Source organism: Eumetopias jubatus, unplaced genomic scaffold (genome assembly GCF_037043125.1).
Source record: "Eumetopias jubatus isolate StellerSeaLion01/CBP00866 unplaced genomic scaffold, mEumJub1_p1.0 scaffold_2, whole genome shotgun sequence".
Classification (NCBI taxonomy): Eukaryota; Metazoa; Chordata; class Mammalia; order Carnivora; family Otariidae; genus Eumetopias; species Eumetopias jubatus.
In genome coordinates, this window is record NW_028274808.1 from 21,097,651 (window position 1) to 21,113,079 (window position 15,429).

Consider the following 15,429-nt stretch of genomic DNA (forward strand, 5'->3'; position numbering starts at 1 on the left):
AATCAAAATACATGCTCTCTGTTCGAGGAGTTAACACTTCTATTATTAGAGCGGATGACTTCCTTTTAGTTTGGATGTCTGGGTCTGACTCACAGGGCAGGGGGTGGGGTTTGGCACTTGACATCAGCCTCGGGCAAAGCATTAGTCAAAAGAACCCCAAAGCGGGTCATGGACACAAATGAACTTTCCATCAGTTCATTATACTTCATTTGCCAAGTCAGGAAAACTCAACAGTGGTAGCAACTGTAGTCGCCCCTTGGAGATTCTGAGCAGTGCAAATATAATATCCTACATCAGTGGTCTCAAAGTCTTCGATTGTCATGATGCTCTGGGAGATTCTTGTGGTATGCCCCAGTCCTCTGTGGATCAGCCTCCAACTGTCTTGAATTGTCACGGGCCTTTCTTCCTGTTGAACGACACCCCCATGCACTGAAGCACAGCAACAAGCTGCTACAAACAACTCCCATTCACCCAACACCATGGGGTGTCGCTTTCAAAGTGCAAAATACATACTTATAAAAGACTATTTGGTACGCAGAGCACAGGGGAGCTTTTATGCTGTATAAACATTATACCATTTGGCACGCTCTTTCTGCTCTTCAGTAAGTGGCTACTTAATATAAAATTTATTCTTTTGGAACTCCAAGAATGTGGAACTGGTATTAGGCAAAAAACATGGATAAAAATTTCCACTCCTCTTCACATTGCTCACTCAGTAGTTTTTGGTCACAGAATTTAAAGGCTTCTCATTGGTCAGATTTGGGGGAGGGAGAAGTAGAAATAGTCAAATATGCCAAAAGACTCCAGTGGGGAGAAAAGTTGTACCCCGAGGATGGATAACATGATGCCCTAGATGACATAACTCCCTATTTCTAGAAAGTGAGAGGGTCACTTTTAAGATGCTTCATCCAACTTTGGTGATAAGAATGTAGTGTGTTCTGGATTAGTTTAACGTAACTGTAATATTACCAGTATTAAAAAAATACCCTTTCTGCTCGTAAAAACAAAGCAAAACAAAAAAAACTTGCAGATCACTGATGTCTTCAAAGTGTGACAGCACTTCTTGATAACACATACCTAGTCCCAGGAAACTACTTTTCTCCAGGTAGAGTTATTTTCCACCAACCAGAGTAGCCAATACACTTCTGGCTTATGGGCTGTGTATGTCTTAGGAGGCCAAATCTCTTCTGGCAAGGAAGGGATTATTCCATGGTGGTGGCAGAGCTGTTTATTTTAGTGAGCAAAACAGGCACGGGGGCTAAATGTGAGGTTGTTGCTCTTATGGAAAGTCTATTTTAAAATAATCTCTGGCCTCACAGCACTTTTGCCAGGCCCTAGGTTTATATGCCCACATGGTGGATGTCCTCACCACAGGGCAGAGCTTGTACTGCTGGAAACCAAGTGGCCTCCAATTGACCCAGAATTGGGGGTGGAGAAAGAGGGAGGCTCCCTCCTTTCCCTTCCAGGTCTCATCCCTGCTTAAGGGTTACAAAGAAAAATAACCTATGTCGAGGGTATGCTGAACTGCCTAACGGAAACCACTTCTTTTTCTGTCTTTTAAAAACGCCACTTGTAACTATACTGAAATGTCTTAGAAAACTACTAATGAACAAACAATGAATCATGGAACACTACACCAAAACAAATGATGTAATATATGGTGATTAACATAACAAAAAATTAAAAAAAAAAAACTAGTAAAGCCCGGGCCCGTACCATAGTTCCCCGCCTTTGTTACACTTAAGTTCGGATCTCTTCACGTAGGGGTGGGGATGGGGGACAAAACCGTGAGCTGAGAGAGCTGGCTGGGATGGGGGCGCAGCCCTTACCTTCTGTCCTGGATAGATCCACCTGAATTCCACCTCAACGTCAGGTTCCCCGAGGACTGTGCAGAGGACACTGATGTCATCCCCACTTCCCACTTTGTTTGAGGATGCCAAGATGGTTGTTGACGGAGGGCCTCGAGGAACTGGAAGGAAGCAGGAGATGGGGAAGGTGAGATGGACATCCACGAGTATGACCTTGAAGACAAACCTTGAGACATATTCTGTTCTTTGAACAAAGCTGTAACGTTTCTGCCTGCCTTCCAGCTTCCCAGCCAGCTTCAGGCCTAGGCTCTCCCACCACTTCCGGTGTCCTTGGAAGCCTCCTCTCTACCTTGACGGTCCAGAATGGGGAACTCATCCAGGACTCCCAGGCCCAGCCATTATCTTTACACGAGGAGAGGAGCTAAAAGTTCTGGGAATAAGAAGGGGAATAAAAAAGTTGGGGGAGGAGAAGGTGCGTGGGGAAAGAGCAAGCAACAGGTAGAGAAGGGGCAGACTGGAAGGAGGGCAGCTGAAGGGGGTGAAGAGGAACAGGCCGGCGTGTGGCTGTCTCCTCAGAGGGAAGAGGAGAATGTCAGAATCGAAGGAAAAGGACGTTCGCAGGAACGGCACAAATACTACACCTGTTGGCAGTCCCTTCGCAGCACCGCAGAAACGTTGCTTCCCTGCGGTCAGTTCACTCAAGGAAGTCTCATGGCGGCCTTGAGCAAGGCAGTGGACTGGGAGCCGGGACTACAGCAGCCAACAACCCAGACGTGGTCTCTGAGCCCTTGGGGACTACGCTTCGTGGTCTGGGAGGAGGCAGACACTAAGCAAGTCATTGTAGGGCTTATGTAAAACGTGAGTTGTGTTAGCAGCTGTGAAGGAGAAGCCCAGCACGTTCTAGAAGCTCAGAATAGTCTGAAAAGCAAGAAAGGCTTCCTTGCTTGAGGGAACACTGTTTGAACTCAAATCTGAAGGGTGAGCTTAACGGGCATGGAGGAAGAAGTAGGGAGGCAGCCACAGCCCGGGAATCCCAGAGTGCAGAGCCCCCGGCGTGAGGTGGACGAAGGCCAGGCAGGCCGCAGGGCAGGGAGAACGACGGAGGCTGGTCCGGCAAGGCCCTTGAGTCCACTGCAAGATTCCGACTAGAGGTCTAAGAAAAGTGGCAGCCTACTAAATGGTTTTAATTGTAATTATCATCAGCTATGGTGTGGAAGATGGAGAGAGAAAAGGGGAAATCAATTGAAAAGAGAGTTGCAGTAGTACCAGGAGGAGAAGATGCTAGTTTGAACTTCTCTCTTGCGTTAAGGACAGGGAGAAATACGGCACGAAAAGTGTAGGATGTGAAAATGATTTGATGGAAAAGGTGAAAAGGCGTGAGAAGGAGGAGACGGCTGTCAGAGTGACTCCCAGTCCTGGCCTGGCACATGGGTGACCGGTAGTACCATCACTGAGACCGGGAAAGCCGAAGAACCAGACCCTGGAGGAAGACCTGAGTTCAAGGCAGGCCCCGTGAGGCATCCAAGTGTAGATAATCAGGTGGACGGGCAGACGCCTGAAGCCGGCACTCCCAGGTCTGGGCCACACATACTCACCTGGGAGTTAGCAGTGAGCAGATAGGAAGCAGAGCATGGGTATGGCTGAGGCTGGCCAGGAGGAGAGCAAGGCATGAGAAAGAGGGGACCTGCACCACTGACAAGCTGGAAGAGGCAAAATGCTGACAAAGCGGAATGAGAAAGTGGGGGAAAAGCAGGAAAACTTGAAGCCAGGGAAGAGGCATTTCACGTAGGTGTGGTAGAATCTAATAGGACGAAACAGAAACTTGTCCACTGGATTTGATGGCGTGCGAGTCCCGAGGCCCTTAGCAAGAGCTTATTGGGTGGGACACTGAGAGGAGAGATGAGCGTGTAGGAAGGAAGGAAACACAGGGAATGGGGAGCATCTTTCAGGGCATTTGGCTGTGATGGGAAAGAGAAGACCTTAGCCGAGGGCTAAGGATGGTCAAGAAGGGTTGAAAGTTACTTGGCAGCAGTGTTACTTGGGGGCCGTGGTCTACTGAGTAAGTCCCAGGCTGAGAACAAGAGGCATCAGGGAGTCCAAATTCTCATCTCGGAGAACTGTTTGTTGGTGCGGCCACTCGTGCCTCTGCAGGGCTGCTCAAGCAGCAACATTGCAGAATGACTTCTCCCCACCCCCCTCCCCCCGACCACTCCCCCCAGTCATAGAAGAGTTCTTGGAGGGAGAAAAGTTACCATTGAAGGACTATGGTACATGAAAAGGAACCGTTTCTTCCACTCACCTAGAGGGGCTGGTGAGGGGGGTGGCTTTCTGTCCTGGAAGTCAGGAGAGGGAGCCCCAAGAAAATCACTTGTTAAGGAAGGGACACCATGTTATTCTGCGGTAGGAGATCTGCTTGCTGGCTGCACCTGTGCCACCAGCCCACAGCTGGAGAGCGCTGGGAGTGATGGTATATGGGGCCGCCAGGGAGACAGGAGACCCAGACTGTGTCCCTGCTGTAAGTTTCTCATTCTTACATGCTCCAGAGCCGGGGGAACAGAGGAACTTGGAGACGTCAAGGGCTATATCCTTTCCAAGACCACACTGCAGATCAGGGCAAGCAGGTACATGTGAATAGCAGAGGTCTTCAGCTGAGGGTCCAAGAGGAGGATGAGGTTGAATCTGATACAGGCAAATGCACCACAGGGGCTGTTTAGGGGTGAATTCCTTATCATCCATGGCAGGATGTTGGAGCCACCATCTGTCCCATTGGGTTCAATGATAAGCCAGGGCAGTAAATACTACCAAGAAACAAGTGTCTCTGGGCTGTAGCCTCTCCCCTTCTCCCCCAAAGCCAGCACCAGAGCAGGGAGAGTGGGGGAGGTAGACCGTCTCCCTCCACCACTACAAAATGCCACTCCACGATGCTGGAGTCGCCAGTGCTGCCGGTATGCTGGTGGACAGAGCAGGAGAGCACTTCAGGTCAAGGGTGGGGCTAACTATGTTAAATGAACAGTGTTAGAGACTGGAATGAGACTGTCTTACTAACCCCAAGTGCCTGTTGGATGTAGAGTAGACTGAGATATCATTAATGGACCTCACTACCCTTAGGAAAGCGGGTTTCAACGTGGCAGAGTTGAAGGAAGTGAAGAAAAAAGTATTTCATATATGAATCCACTGAATTGAAACTCCTCACTAAAATACTCGCAGAGACATTTGATTCACATTAAAAAATAGTTCCATTTTAGTGGAGAGATTTGAGCATACATTAATTGTGTCAAGAAGTGGGAAGTGAGAGAGTCAACTGGAAGAGACTGAATTTACCCATCCATGGGATTTTCCAGTAGCTCTCATCATGGAGAAAGCGTATAGTCATGTTCTCTAGGGTGGCATTTCCCTGGACAGTGGGAGAACAGGCGAGGGGCAAGGAGTTGAGGGTACCAACAGGGAGCATAGCAATGTTGAGCCCTGGACCCCCAGCTGGGTGGGCGGGGAGGGAAGGAGGGCACTGGAGAACGTGGGGAGGAGGGTGGAGGTGAGGATGGGCATAGAGGAGTCACCGAACACTAAGCAACAGTCTGAGCGGGGCTGAGGCTGTGCGTGGAGTTGGACGTCTGATTCAGTGAGTGATTCTCAAGTTGGAGCCGCTGTAGCTGAAGACAGGCTGAAGTTGCAGCTGAGGGGGGTGGTGCCTGAGGTAGAAGGGACGAGGTGGTCAGTGAACCTGGCCTGATGAACTCCAAGTGGATACTGACGTCATCCAGAGAGTGAAGAGACAAGGAGGACAATGAGCCAACAAGGAGAGTGACTGGAAAGGAGAAGGAAAAGCTGGTGGTGCCACGATGCTCAGAGGAGCAGAGGTTCTTCACAGAGGATGAAAGGATGAGGGTGAGGAAGTAAGAATGGGCACAAGAAGAACCTGACCTTGAGTTAGGGAAGGATGGTGCTCTTAGGAGACCACGGATTTTGGTTACAACAAAGAGGATGCTCTCCTCAGAGAGGAAAACACTGGAGAATTGCTGATCCATCCCACAGAGGTAGTACCAGGGTGAGCAGTGGATGAAGGGAGTCAAGAGGGGCTGGGTCATGTCACGGGCAATTCTAGAAATGGCGGTACAGTAAAGGAGCCTTTAAGAACAGCAGTCTGTGCCTCCTAATTTCCATCCATAGCTGGGAACATCAGTACCTCATCCTGACTAGCTGGAAGAGATTAAACTCTAGGCAGCGGTAGGAGCGGGCTTACCTTCCACGTAGAGCAGTTGGTACTTGACTGAGATCTGAGACTTGCCGCCAGCCTCCGCCTTGCAGTAGACCACCCCCTGGTGGTCAGAATGAGGTTGCAGATACACAAAGCCTCTCTTCACATCATAAACAATGTCTGTTCCATTAGCGGGGATTTCCTTGGCAGGGAACTCCCTGTGGAGGGTGACTTTGGCCGACAGGACAGTCACTCGACAAGGAACCACAGCCTGTCTGTCTGGGTTCAGGTAGACAACATCGAAATAACTGGGAGAAGGTACAAAGAGTTCTCCTTTCTCTGCAAAGGGAGAGATAGAGGTCTATTTATTCTCGAGAAATAAGGTAAGAGTGCTTTAAGGATTTTTACATTCGGGGCACAGAGAGGGAACTGGCAATATACTCAGATACTAAGTCCTTATGCATAGAAAAAGCTAGTTTCTAGTGCTTTTCCTTTTTTTGTAAAAAAGATTTCACTTCCCATCTCCTTAAAGGAAACAGAAAGGTATTAGGTAAATCAGGCCCATGAATTAGCCCACTGAGGAAGCAGGGAAGGAGACTGATTTCCTTATGTTAAGAGCAATTTTACCACCTGTGAACCATCTGTGTCTCTGGAGAAGTTAGCCCCAAAGCCTATGCTTGTAACTGCCCATTGGGAACGGTTCCCCAACACAGCAGAGCCTCTGAGAGGCCCAGCCCAGCGAGGATGCCGGCACCCTCACCTGCCTTACTCGCAGCCCAGAGAACCTCGTTCCTGCCAAGGTGAGTGGAAAGAGAATTCAGTAAGAACAGACAAGGAAGCCACTAGTCGCAGGTTCTGAGCTCTGCTTGTCTAACACTAGGCTAGGGAATTCAGTCAGTGTCTTATATCCTCCTGTTTGCCCTGCAGTCACTTTCCCTGTACTTTAAGTTCTACATGATGGCATTTGATCTTACAGAAATGAGAGAAACAAGGACTGGCTTGCCCATACATTCATTCCTCAGGACAGTCAAGGGACTGTGGGTTAGGGTTTTGTTTTTGGCATAGCACATTAAATCCTGTTTTCTTGATGATTCTGTGAGGGAATATTACGGTAATTGCTAAGAGAAATCTTTGAACTTAATCATACTCCAACAATTGTTAAATTGTTTCCCATGTTTTCCGCACCATGTTCCTGAAACAAATAATTATTCTTGGCTTTCTCCTTCACTAAGCCCTCTTTGTGCCACAGTCATATGATATTTTAGGGTGGGGACAGAATTCCTAGACACAACATCAAGTGTCTTCATGGGCCAAGAGTTCTTTGGCTATGAGTGCCAAGTTCACTGACATGGAGGTCTTTCCCTGGCTCTGAGATAAAGAGGGAATATGTCATGGCTCAGTGAGTCTCCAGCTTTTCCAAGGCTTTCTATCATGCTGGGGGATTTGTGCCACCTTCATGATAAATTGACCTTCCCAGGCTTAGTTAAGGGGCACCTTGGTCAATGTTGTATCTAAAACCCACATGTTCACACAGAGTTAAGTCTATATGGCTTTGGATGTGTCAACTTAATCTCTGTGCCTCCACATCCCTATTTGTAGAGAGAAGAACCTGGAATAGTAAAGATAGCTTTTGAGCAAAAGCCTTTAAGGAAAACTTCTGATTGTAAGATTTAGAAGCAACTCTTGTTTAAAGGTTTTGTAGAAGAAACTGAACCAATAAACAAAGCCAGTAGAATAAGTGAACAACCCAAATTCCAGAACACAAAAATGTGGTCTTAATTCTTGTACTATAAAACAGTCTTTGAAAGAAGTGACCACACCAGTTGCTTTTACAAACTGAAAAAACATATTTGTAATTAGTAGATCCGATCTACCAACAACAACAAAAATACTTCGCTGAAGTTCATTTAAAAAATTTTAGATTACATATGACCCCTGCAGACATGTTTGTGTCTCTACTCTAGTGTTGTGCAGACATGTTGTGTCTCTACTCAAGTAGATGGCAAGCATTACTTTAAGAAAACTAAACACATGGAAATTCAGATTTCCAAAAAAAAAAAAAACCCTAAATAGGCTATAAATTAAAATCCAAATGTCAACAAATTCCATATTTAGTAAAGTGTTCATTAATGTGGTTTTACCACATATAATTGGTGCCCAAGCTTTTGCTATGAGAAAGCTGATAACGTTCTCCTCCTTGACCTGGGGGTGGTAGTTACATGCGTATATTCATTTGAGGATAAGTTATTGAGGTGTATAATAATAATTTGTGTAGTTTTCTTTGTATATATCATACTTCAGTAAAATGTTAGGGAAAAAAACCCTCTGATAGCGCTCCCCCATAAAGATTACATATGTAGCAGTTGCTTAATCAAAAATTGCACAAATTAACAACAGTCAAAAAGAGGCTTCACAGTGTTTGCAATCAAACTCTGGGAAACATACAAACATAATGAATGCCAGACGTTCCTCTATGTGGGTAGCAGGGAAGCATATGTTCTGAAAGAATCAGAGCCAGCAGCAGGAAGCTCAGCTTCCGTAACAGCTCATCTTGGTTTTGCAAACCCACCCATGCCTGAAAAGATAAATGCTAAACCCTTTACTGAAAATCCAACTGGTCTCTTGGCTTGGCGTTGAGAAAAGAGAAAATTATACAACACATTAGGTCATGTCCCTTTTTGATCCAGGTTTCTTTAAAGTTGAAGTAAATAGTTTAGCCCTCCTGTGACTCACTAGAGAGCTTCCCATAAATTAGGAATGAGGACCTGGCTCCAAAACTCAAAGAGAGCACTTAACCCTAACGGGACATTCTGCTCAAGAGAAGTCTTCAGTTCAAAGTCTCAACTCAAAACCCAGTATTTTAGGAAGATGTGACAGTGCTAATCATGGCAAGACATCTTCAATCTGCCATTTGAAATATGGTATCAGTTCTTGTCCAGAATAACAGGCGCTAAGGGCACGTGGGCAATTCTGTGCAGCACATTCCAGAATGAGGATCACAAGGGATTACCTGTGAACAACTGTTAGCAATTCTCCTGACAACACCAGTTATGCTAGCTAGTGTCTTTCTGCCTGTTTATCAAGCTACCCATCGTCTTGTCCTAGAAATGGATCAGGACAGTAAGAACATTAGATCCTCGGCCAGAAAAACAGGAGTGGACTCTTTCTCCCCACTACCAGTCATGGAACGCTGAACAAGTCACCTTGCCCTTTCAAGTCTCAGTGTCAGCATCATAATTTCTAAAACAGAGATGGTAAAGTAGCTTCTACTTATTTCCTGAGGGTGTGGTGATAATGAAATGAGATACACGTGACTCCAAAATCTCAAAGACTCTGCTCACGCATCTTCTTGCTATGTGGGAGGGAACTATGTGGGAAGGAAGGGAAAATACATGAGATTTTTGCTAAAGCATTCACTAATGGCCAGGGCCTAAGATCATCTGGGTCATAGTGGCCAGGTCTGAAAGGTTGGAGGGATTCAGGATGTAGGCAAAGCTCACGAAAGCCCCTGCCTAGACTCGAAGAAAACATTCTGGCTTCACCCACAATGCCAAGGCCAATGGCAGCACCAGGGGGTGGCATTTCTAAGATTCCTGAAAGCTGTCCCTCGCCTCTGAACCTGTTGGAGAGAACATCATGCTCCAAACTTCAGAGTGTAGACAGCTCTGCTGAGGAAGGAGACCAGCAAGGTATTTTGCAATGCCTCTTTCTCCAAGAGCAAGTTTCACCTGGCAGAAACATACCTGACGCCGCTCAGAGGCTTCCCTCCGACCTGCACATTTTCAGGCACCTCACTTAGCACAGGGATGGGGCTGAAGCCACATTGGGCCACAACCTTTGGGAATCCTGCCCCCCAAAACTTCAGCTCACGGTACTCCTAAGAACAAATGTGAGGGGGCCTGTGGCTAAGCCTCCTCTGACTAGGAAGCCTCCAGAAAGGAGGTCATCATGGGTCCTGAGAGCACAATGACCAAGAGTCTGGAGGGTTCCTGTGAGACTTTCACGAAATGACTGACATAACCTGACAGAGCCTGGCCAACAGGGAGCGCTCTTATTGTCATTATTAGATATTTAGAACCTTGAACTCGGGGCCAAGTCCGGAATTCTGAAGGCTCCCACCAATACCCCCAAACAGTTTACCTGTGAAAAAGATGTAGGTGGAGCCTGATTTGGTCTCGTCCCTCCTGCAGAGGTAGCCGTGGCAGAGCTGCCCCCAGCAGCTGAACTCGCCCGTGTCGGCCGCCGTGGAGTTGACAAGGGTCAGCTGGCCATAGCGCTCCTGCTGCTTCAGGCTGTCAATGAAAGCAGAGCCCGCTCACACCGGGCCAGGGGGCTGGCAGCCCGCACTCCCGGCCCCACGTGGAAGTCCCTGGTGGCTCCCAGCAGCCGGCACAAACTACTACAAGTATGCTGGGGGCAAAAGTGCTTATAGGGGAGGGGTGTCGTCAGGGAGAGAAGCTTCTTCTAAAAAAGGAAGCAAATAATGACAATTATGTTTTATAACTAGAGGGCATTCGGGAGTTTCCCGCAGTAACATCACTGGTGCTTTAGCCCCACAGCCACAGAAACTCAGTCAAAAAGCCTCGGGCAGGTGTTTTGCTTTCAGCTTTTGCTTCTAATGCGTTCATTTAAGCAGTATTCAAGGGGCGCCTGGGTGGCTCAGTCGGTTAGGCGGCTGCCTTCAGCTCAGGTCATGATCCTGGGGTCCCAGGATGGAGCGCCCCCACCCCAATCGGGCTCCCCACTCAGCGGGGGTCTGCTTCTCCCTTTGACCCTCCTTCTGCTTGTGCCCCGCCCCACTCTCACTCTCAAATAAATAAAATCTTTAAAATAAATGAACAGCAGTCAATATGAATGAAAGCACCCAGCATTATCCTGTATGCAAAATCTCTTGGATCAACAAGGATAAATCTCCAAAGATAAGCTTGGAATCTCTAAGACGCCACATTATTATAATAAAAATAAACACTTTCTTCGGAGGGGAAGAAATGCGTGGTAGCTACGATGCCGAGCCCCAGTTACACAGCCTATGTCTGGTACAGTATTGAGAACTTTGGGGCATTTAACTTTTCCTCTGGCCTCACTTTTGTTTTCTCATTTTGTAGCTCTTGTATTTTTGTCTTCTTGTGTGTGAATATATTTGCAAACTGCTTCAGTTCCTTCTGCAATGAGGAGAGACATAAATATTAGCACTGAACACTATTATTAGTTCATTGTAATGGTAATGAATTGTATCGGATTGTGACAGGAGTCCAGATGTATCATCAATGCAACAGCTGTTCCCCCATGGCTTGTGAGCCTCCGCATGTGGGGAATGCCAGAATAAATGGTTTTAATCTGAGGATGCATCTCAGATATCCAAATGGCTCACCCCTCTGAGAGCCACATACTTTTGTGATACAGTTGAGATTCTCCTGTTGTATTTTGCAGCCACATCAGTGTGGTCACCATGTTAAATTTAGCACACAACAAAATGTCTGGCTGGTTGGTCCTACACGCAGCCTTGTTCTGGTTCATCACTGAATAGCTGCTTTGCCCACCAGTTCTGCCAAGAGGTGCCTCCGAACTCCCACTCCATCAACTGCCTCGTTTCAACTGAACGGAAATCTCTCCTCCTTCAGGAAGCTTTTAATTAGAATCAACTCTCGCTTTCTCCTAGTGACGTAATTAGCTCCCTTGTTCTCTACCCCTCAGATACCCCTGGCTTCCTGTTATTGCAATGGATGGTACAAACTTTGGAGGGCAGGGACTGTGCCACGTTTGCTTTATATTGCCCCAAGCAGTAAATCTGGGCAGAGTACACAGTAAAGATTCCCTAGAAATGAGTGCAGTGAAATGGAATTCATAGGGTTGGAACGGGAAAGAATCTTAAAAACGCATCCATCCAGTGATGTGTGGAAAAAAGAAAAAAAAGAAAGAAAAAAAGACATCCGGCTCCCAGTACTGCAGATGAAGAAACTGAGTCTCAGAGAGAAGTGACTTTCCTGAGACCCACAGCTGGGGGACACGGAGTCAAAAACTTAAGTCAATTAAGTACATATGGAATAGCCACTCGTTAGATAAGCAAATGCATGCAAAGCTCTGCATGCCCCGCCAGGTTCATTGTATTATTCTGATTATAGCTTAATTACATATAATTGCAGACTAGTAGTAATTATTGTGAAAACCACTACAACAATGACAATGCACGCCCAATATCAGAGATAGCACAGCAAATAAAAAAGAGTGGATCTCAAAGATACTACAATCCAGGTAAGGGGTTAAGACTAATGTACAGGGGCGCCTGGGTGGTTCAGATGGTTGAGCCTCTGCCTTCGGCTCGGGTCATGGTCTCCAGGTCCTGGGATGGAGCCTGGCCTCCCACATCCGGCGCCCAGCTTAGCGGGAAGTCTGCTTCTCCCTCTCCCCCTGCTTGTGCTCTGTCTCTCTCAAATGAATAAATAAAATCTTAAAAAAAAAAAAAAAGACTAATGTACATGAAAGGATCAGAGACTAGCTGAAGGGCTATTCACAACAAGACCAGTAGGAATTCTGAAAAGGGATTCATCCCTGTGGGTTGAAGAGGCTGAAGGCAGCTTTGAGGAGGAAGTGAGACAAGCTGGCCTTTTAAAGGCGGGGGGTGGGTGAGGCAGGGGAGTGAGCTCACTTGCTCAGGAAATCACAGCCCCAGGTGGGCTGGGACCCACCCAGTCTGCTCATTTTACTGCACTGCCATAGCCTGAGTGCCCAGTGGGTGGAAGGCAGTCATTACTGATTGGAGGATTTAATACATTCATTACAGAGGTGATAGAGGGAGGGGGTTAGGAGTCACCAGGCATAGAGTTGAGAACGGGCAGCAGGTTTGGAGGTGGAATGTGACGGCCCACCTTAGCCAGGGCAAGAGTGTGGAGAACAGGTGTGGGAGAGGCAGGAGGAAGAGGGGGAGGCTGAGGACCTGTCACTCTGGTGAACAGCCGGGCAAGTGCTGGAGCCAGGCTGGCTGTTGGCAGGGGAACGGAAGCCTGTTTTCTTGGGGGACATGACATATGTGACCGACTGGGTATAAGAGGTAGAAGAAAGAGAGAGGTCAGTCATGACCACTTCATTTGTATTTCTATGTGTCAGAAAGAACGGAGCTTTAACCGAGATGGAATCACTGAGAAGAGAAAGGAGATTAGGGTAGGCAAAATTGGAGATTTTGAATTTGTGATGAAGTGTGGGTCATTGAAGTGTGGATGTCAGTTGGATGTGGCAGTTGGAAACATAAGCTGGAGCACAGAAGAGATGAAACAGCACTAGATTTGTATTTTTTTTGGGGGGGGGGTGCCTGGGTGGCTCAGTCATTAAGCATCTGCCTTCAGCTCAGGTCATGATCCCAGGGTCCTGGGATTGAGTCCCGCATCGGGCTTCCTGCTCGGTGGGGGGGCCTGCTTCTCCCTCTCTCTCTGCCTGCCACTCCCCCTGCTTGTGCTCTCTCTCTTTCAAATAAATAAAGTCTTTAAAAAAAATGATTTATGTTTGGGGGAGTCATCTACAGCAGAGTAAGAGGTGAAGCTGAGAGAAAGAATGAACTTAACAAGAGAAAACATAGAAAAGAGAAGATTGAGGAAAAAATCTAGAGCCAGACTGGGGGCCCAACAGGAAAAGAAAATGTGGATAGGAGATAGAAGAATCAGGAAAGTATCATCGAGGAGAAGGATTCAAGAAATGGATGCTTGAAAGCATCAGATGCCTTTAAGATTCACGACCCCCCCCCCCACACACACACACATTTCTTCTGGCAGAATGAAAGTGTTTGTCAATGACCAAAAAGGTAATTTCAGTTGTGAGGATAGAGCTGGCTTTCAGCAGTTAAAAAATGGAAAGGTGGAGAGAAAACAGAGGTGGATGTCTTCCTAGGTGGACCAAAATATCTGACCGCATTGCCTATAGAGCTCAGAACGGGGGTACAAAATCAGTATGTAATCAATAAATGTCCTGAGCACCTTCTGTGGACCCAACACTTGCTAGCACTGTAGTGACAGAAAGTATAAGATGCCATTCCTACGAGGAAAGTAATTGGGCACATAAAAATTCAGCACTTGGGAATAACCCTACCACCATGAAATCTGCATGCTGTATCTTTAGCAGGATTGGGGGTGGAAGGAAGGAAATGCACTGGAAAACATTTCTGGATTTTTCCACCCCCTCTTGTATGCAAACAATATAAAACAGGAAACAAATTATTTAGCAGGATTACAGTTTAAATGCCTGGATTTAAAATGTCCATTTCTTCTAATGGTTTCACATAGTCCAAGCAGCAGGCTACCCAAAGTGGTGGACTATGACCTAAGGCCTCTGGGGGCAGAGTCTGCACAAAGAAAGGGAGACAAGGAAGCCCTGCAAAGAACTGGGAGACACCTCACATAAGGACTCTCCCCTTCTCTTATAACCACTTAACAAATCCCCAGGAATGGAATAGTGGATGGTGTAAAGTTTGAGTGGAACAAAAAGAGGTGCCCCCAAATAATATTTAAGACAAGAAGAATTTACCCTAATTGGCAGCAGCTCTGAATATCCCAGCACACCTTAGCCTAGGTCCTTCTCTTCCATACCTGGCCCACAGTGAGCTCGTTGTTGGACAAGTCCAAGTTTCAAAGAATGTTTAAAATTTAGGGCTGTGGGGGCGACTGGGTGGCTCAGTCAGTGAAGCATCTGTCTTTGGCTCAGGTCATGATCCCGGGGTCCTGGGATCGAGCCCTGCATCTGGCTCCCTGCTCAGTGGGTAGTCTGCTTCTCCTTCTGCCCCTCCCCCTGTTCCTGCGCTCACTCTCTCTCAATAAATAAAATCTTCAAAAGAATAAAAGTTAGGACTGTGTATGTGCATGCATATGTGTGTGTATGCCTTCTGTTAGGGTCCCATGGGCTTTACAAACAGTCCATTCCCATCAAAGGAGGCTTGAAGCTTCCAGCATGTTGCCCAGCTTACTCTCTTCTGTGGGGTGGGGGGTAAGGCTATGTCATGGGACATAGAAGAGGAGGCTGACAGCTCTCAAAGTTAGGGACAACTGTGGATCTCACCTGCGGCAGTGACCAGGTAACGATGGTGGGGTTCATGCTCCTAACCTTTCCCTAGCCTTGACAAGCCAAGGGCAGGAGGTAAACCCTGGATTACAAAATATTAGTTGTCAGTCCCATAAACGTTTAATAAGTGCAAATTAAATGGGAGGTTCCAAAGTGGAGAGTAAGGGACACAATGTTATCTAAATAGCTTCCTGCTCTCAAGTTCCCCCTATACAAAATGCCATGGAAGTCCAAGGAGGGTAACCAGGAAAAGCTTCAGGCCTGAGAGAGTTTTGGGAGCAAAGACGGATTTCAACATACACAAAGTAGCAGGCCTGCATTCCAAGGGAAGGAGATCCCCTGAAAAGAGACAAAAGGCACTGTGGTCCATGGCAAAGAGATGTT

The 15,429-nt window shown here is 47.0% G+C and overlaps 1 protein-coding gene across 1 annotated transcript in view; it reads right to left on the minus strand.

The window, feature by feature from the left end:
* Positions 1-217: 217 nt before the first annotated feature.
* Positions 218-15,429, minus strand: part of PDGFRL (platelet derived growth factor receptor like) — a 45,166-nt gene continuing 29,954 nt past the window's right edge. The window contains exons 3-6 of the mRNA XM_088021304.1: positions 10,144-10,295; positions 6,049-6,342; positions 1,830-1,969; positions 218-406 (exon numbers count right to left, since the gene is read on the minus strand). Coding sequence (XP_087877430.1) covers positions 218-406; positions 1,830-1,969; positions 6,049-6,342; positions 10,144-10,295 — 775 coding nt within the window. The remainder of the gene's footprint in view (positions 407-1,829; positions 1,970-6,048; positions 6,343-10,143; positions 10,296-15,429) is intronic.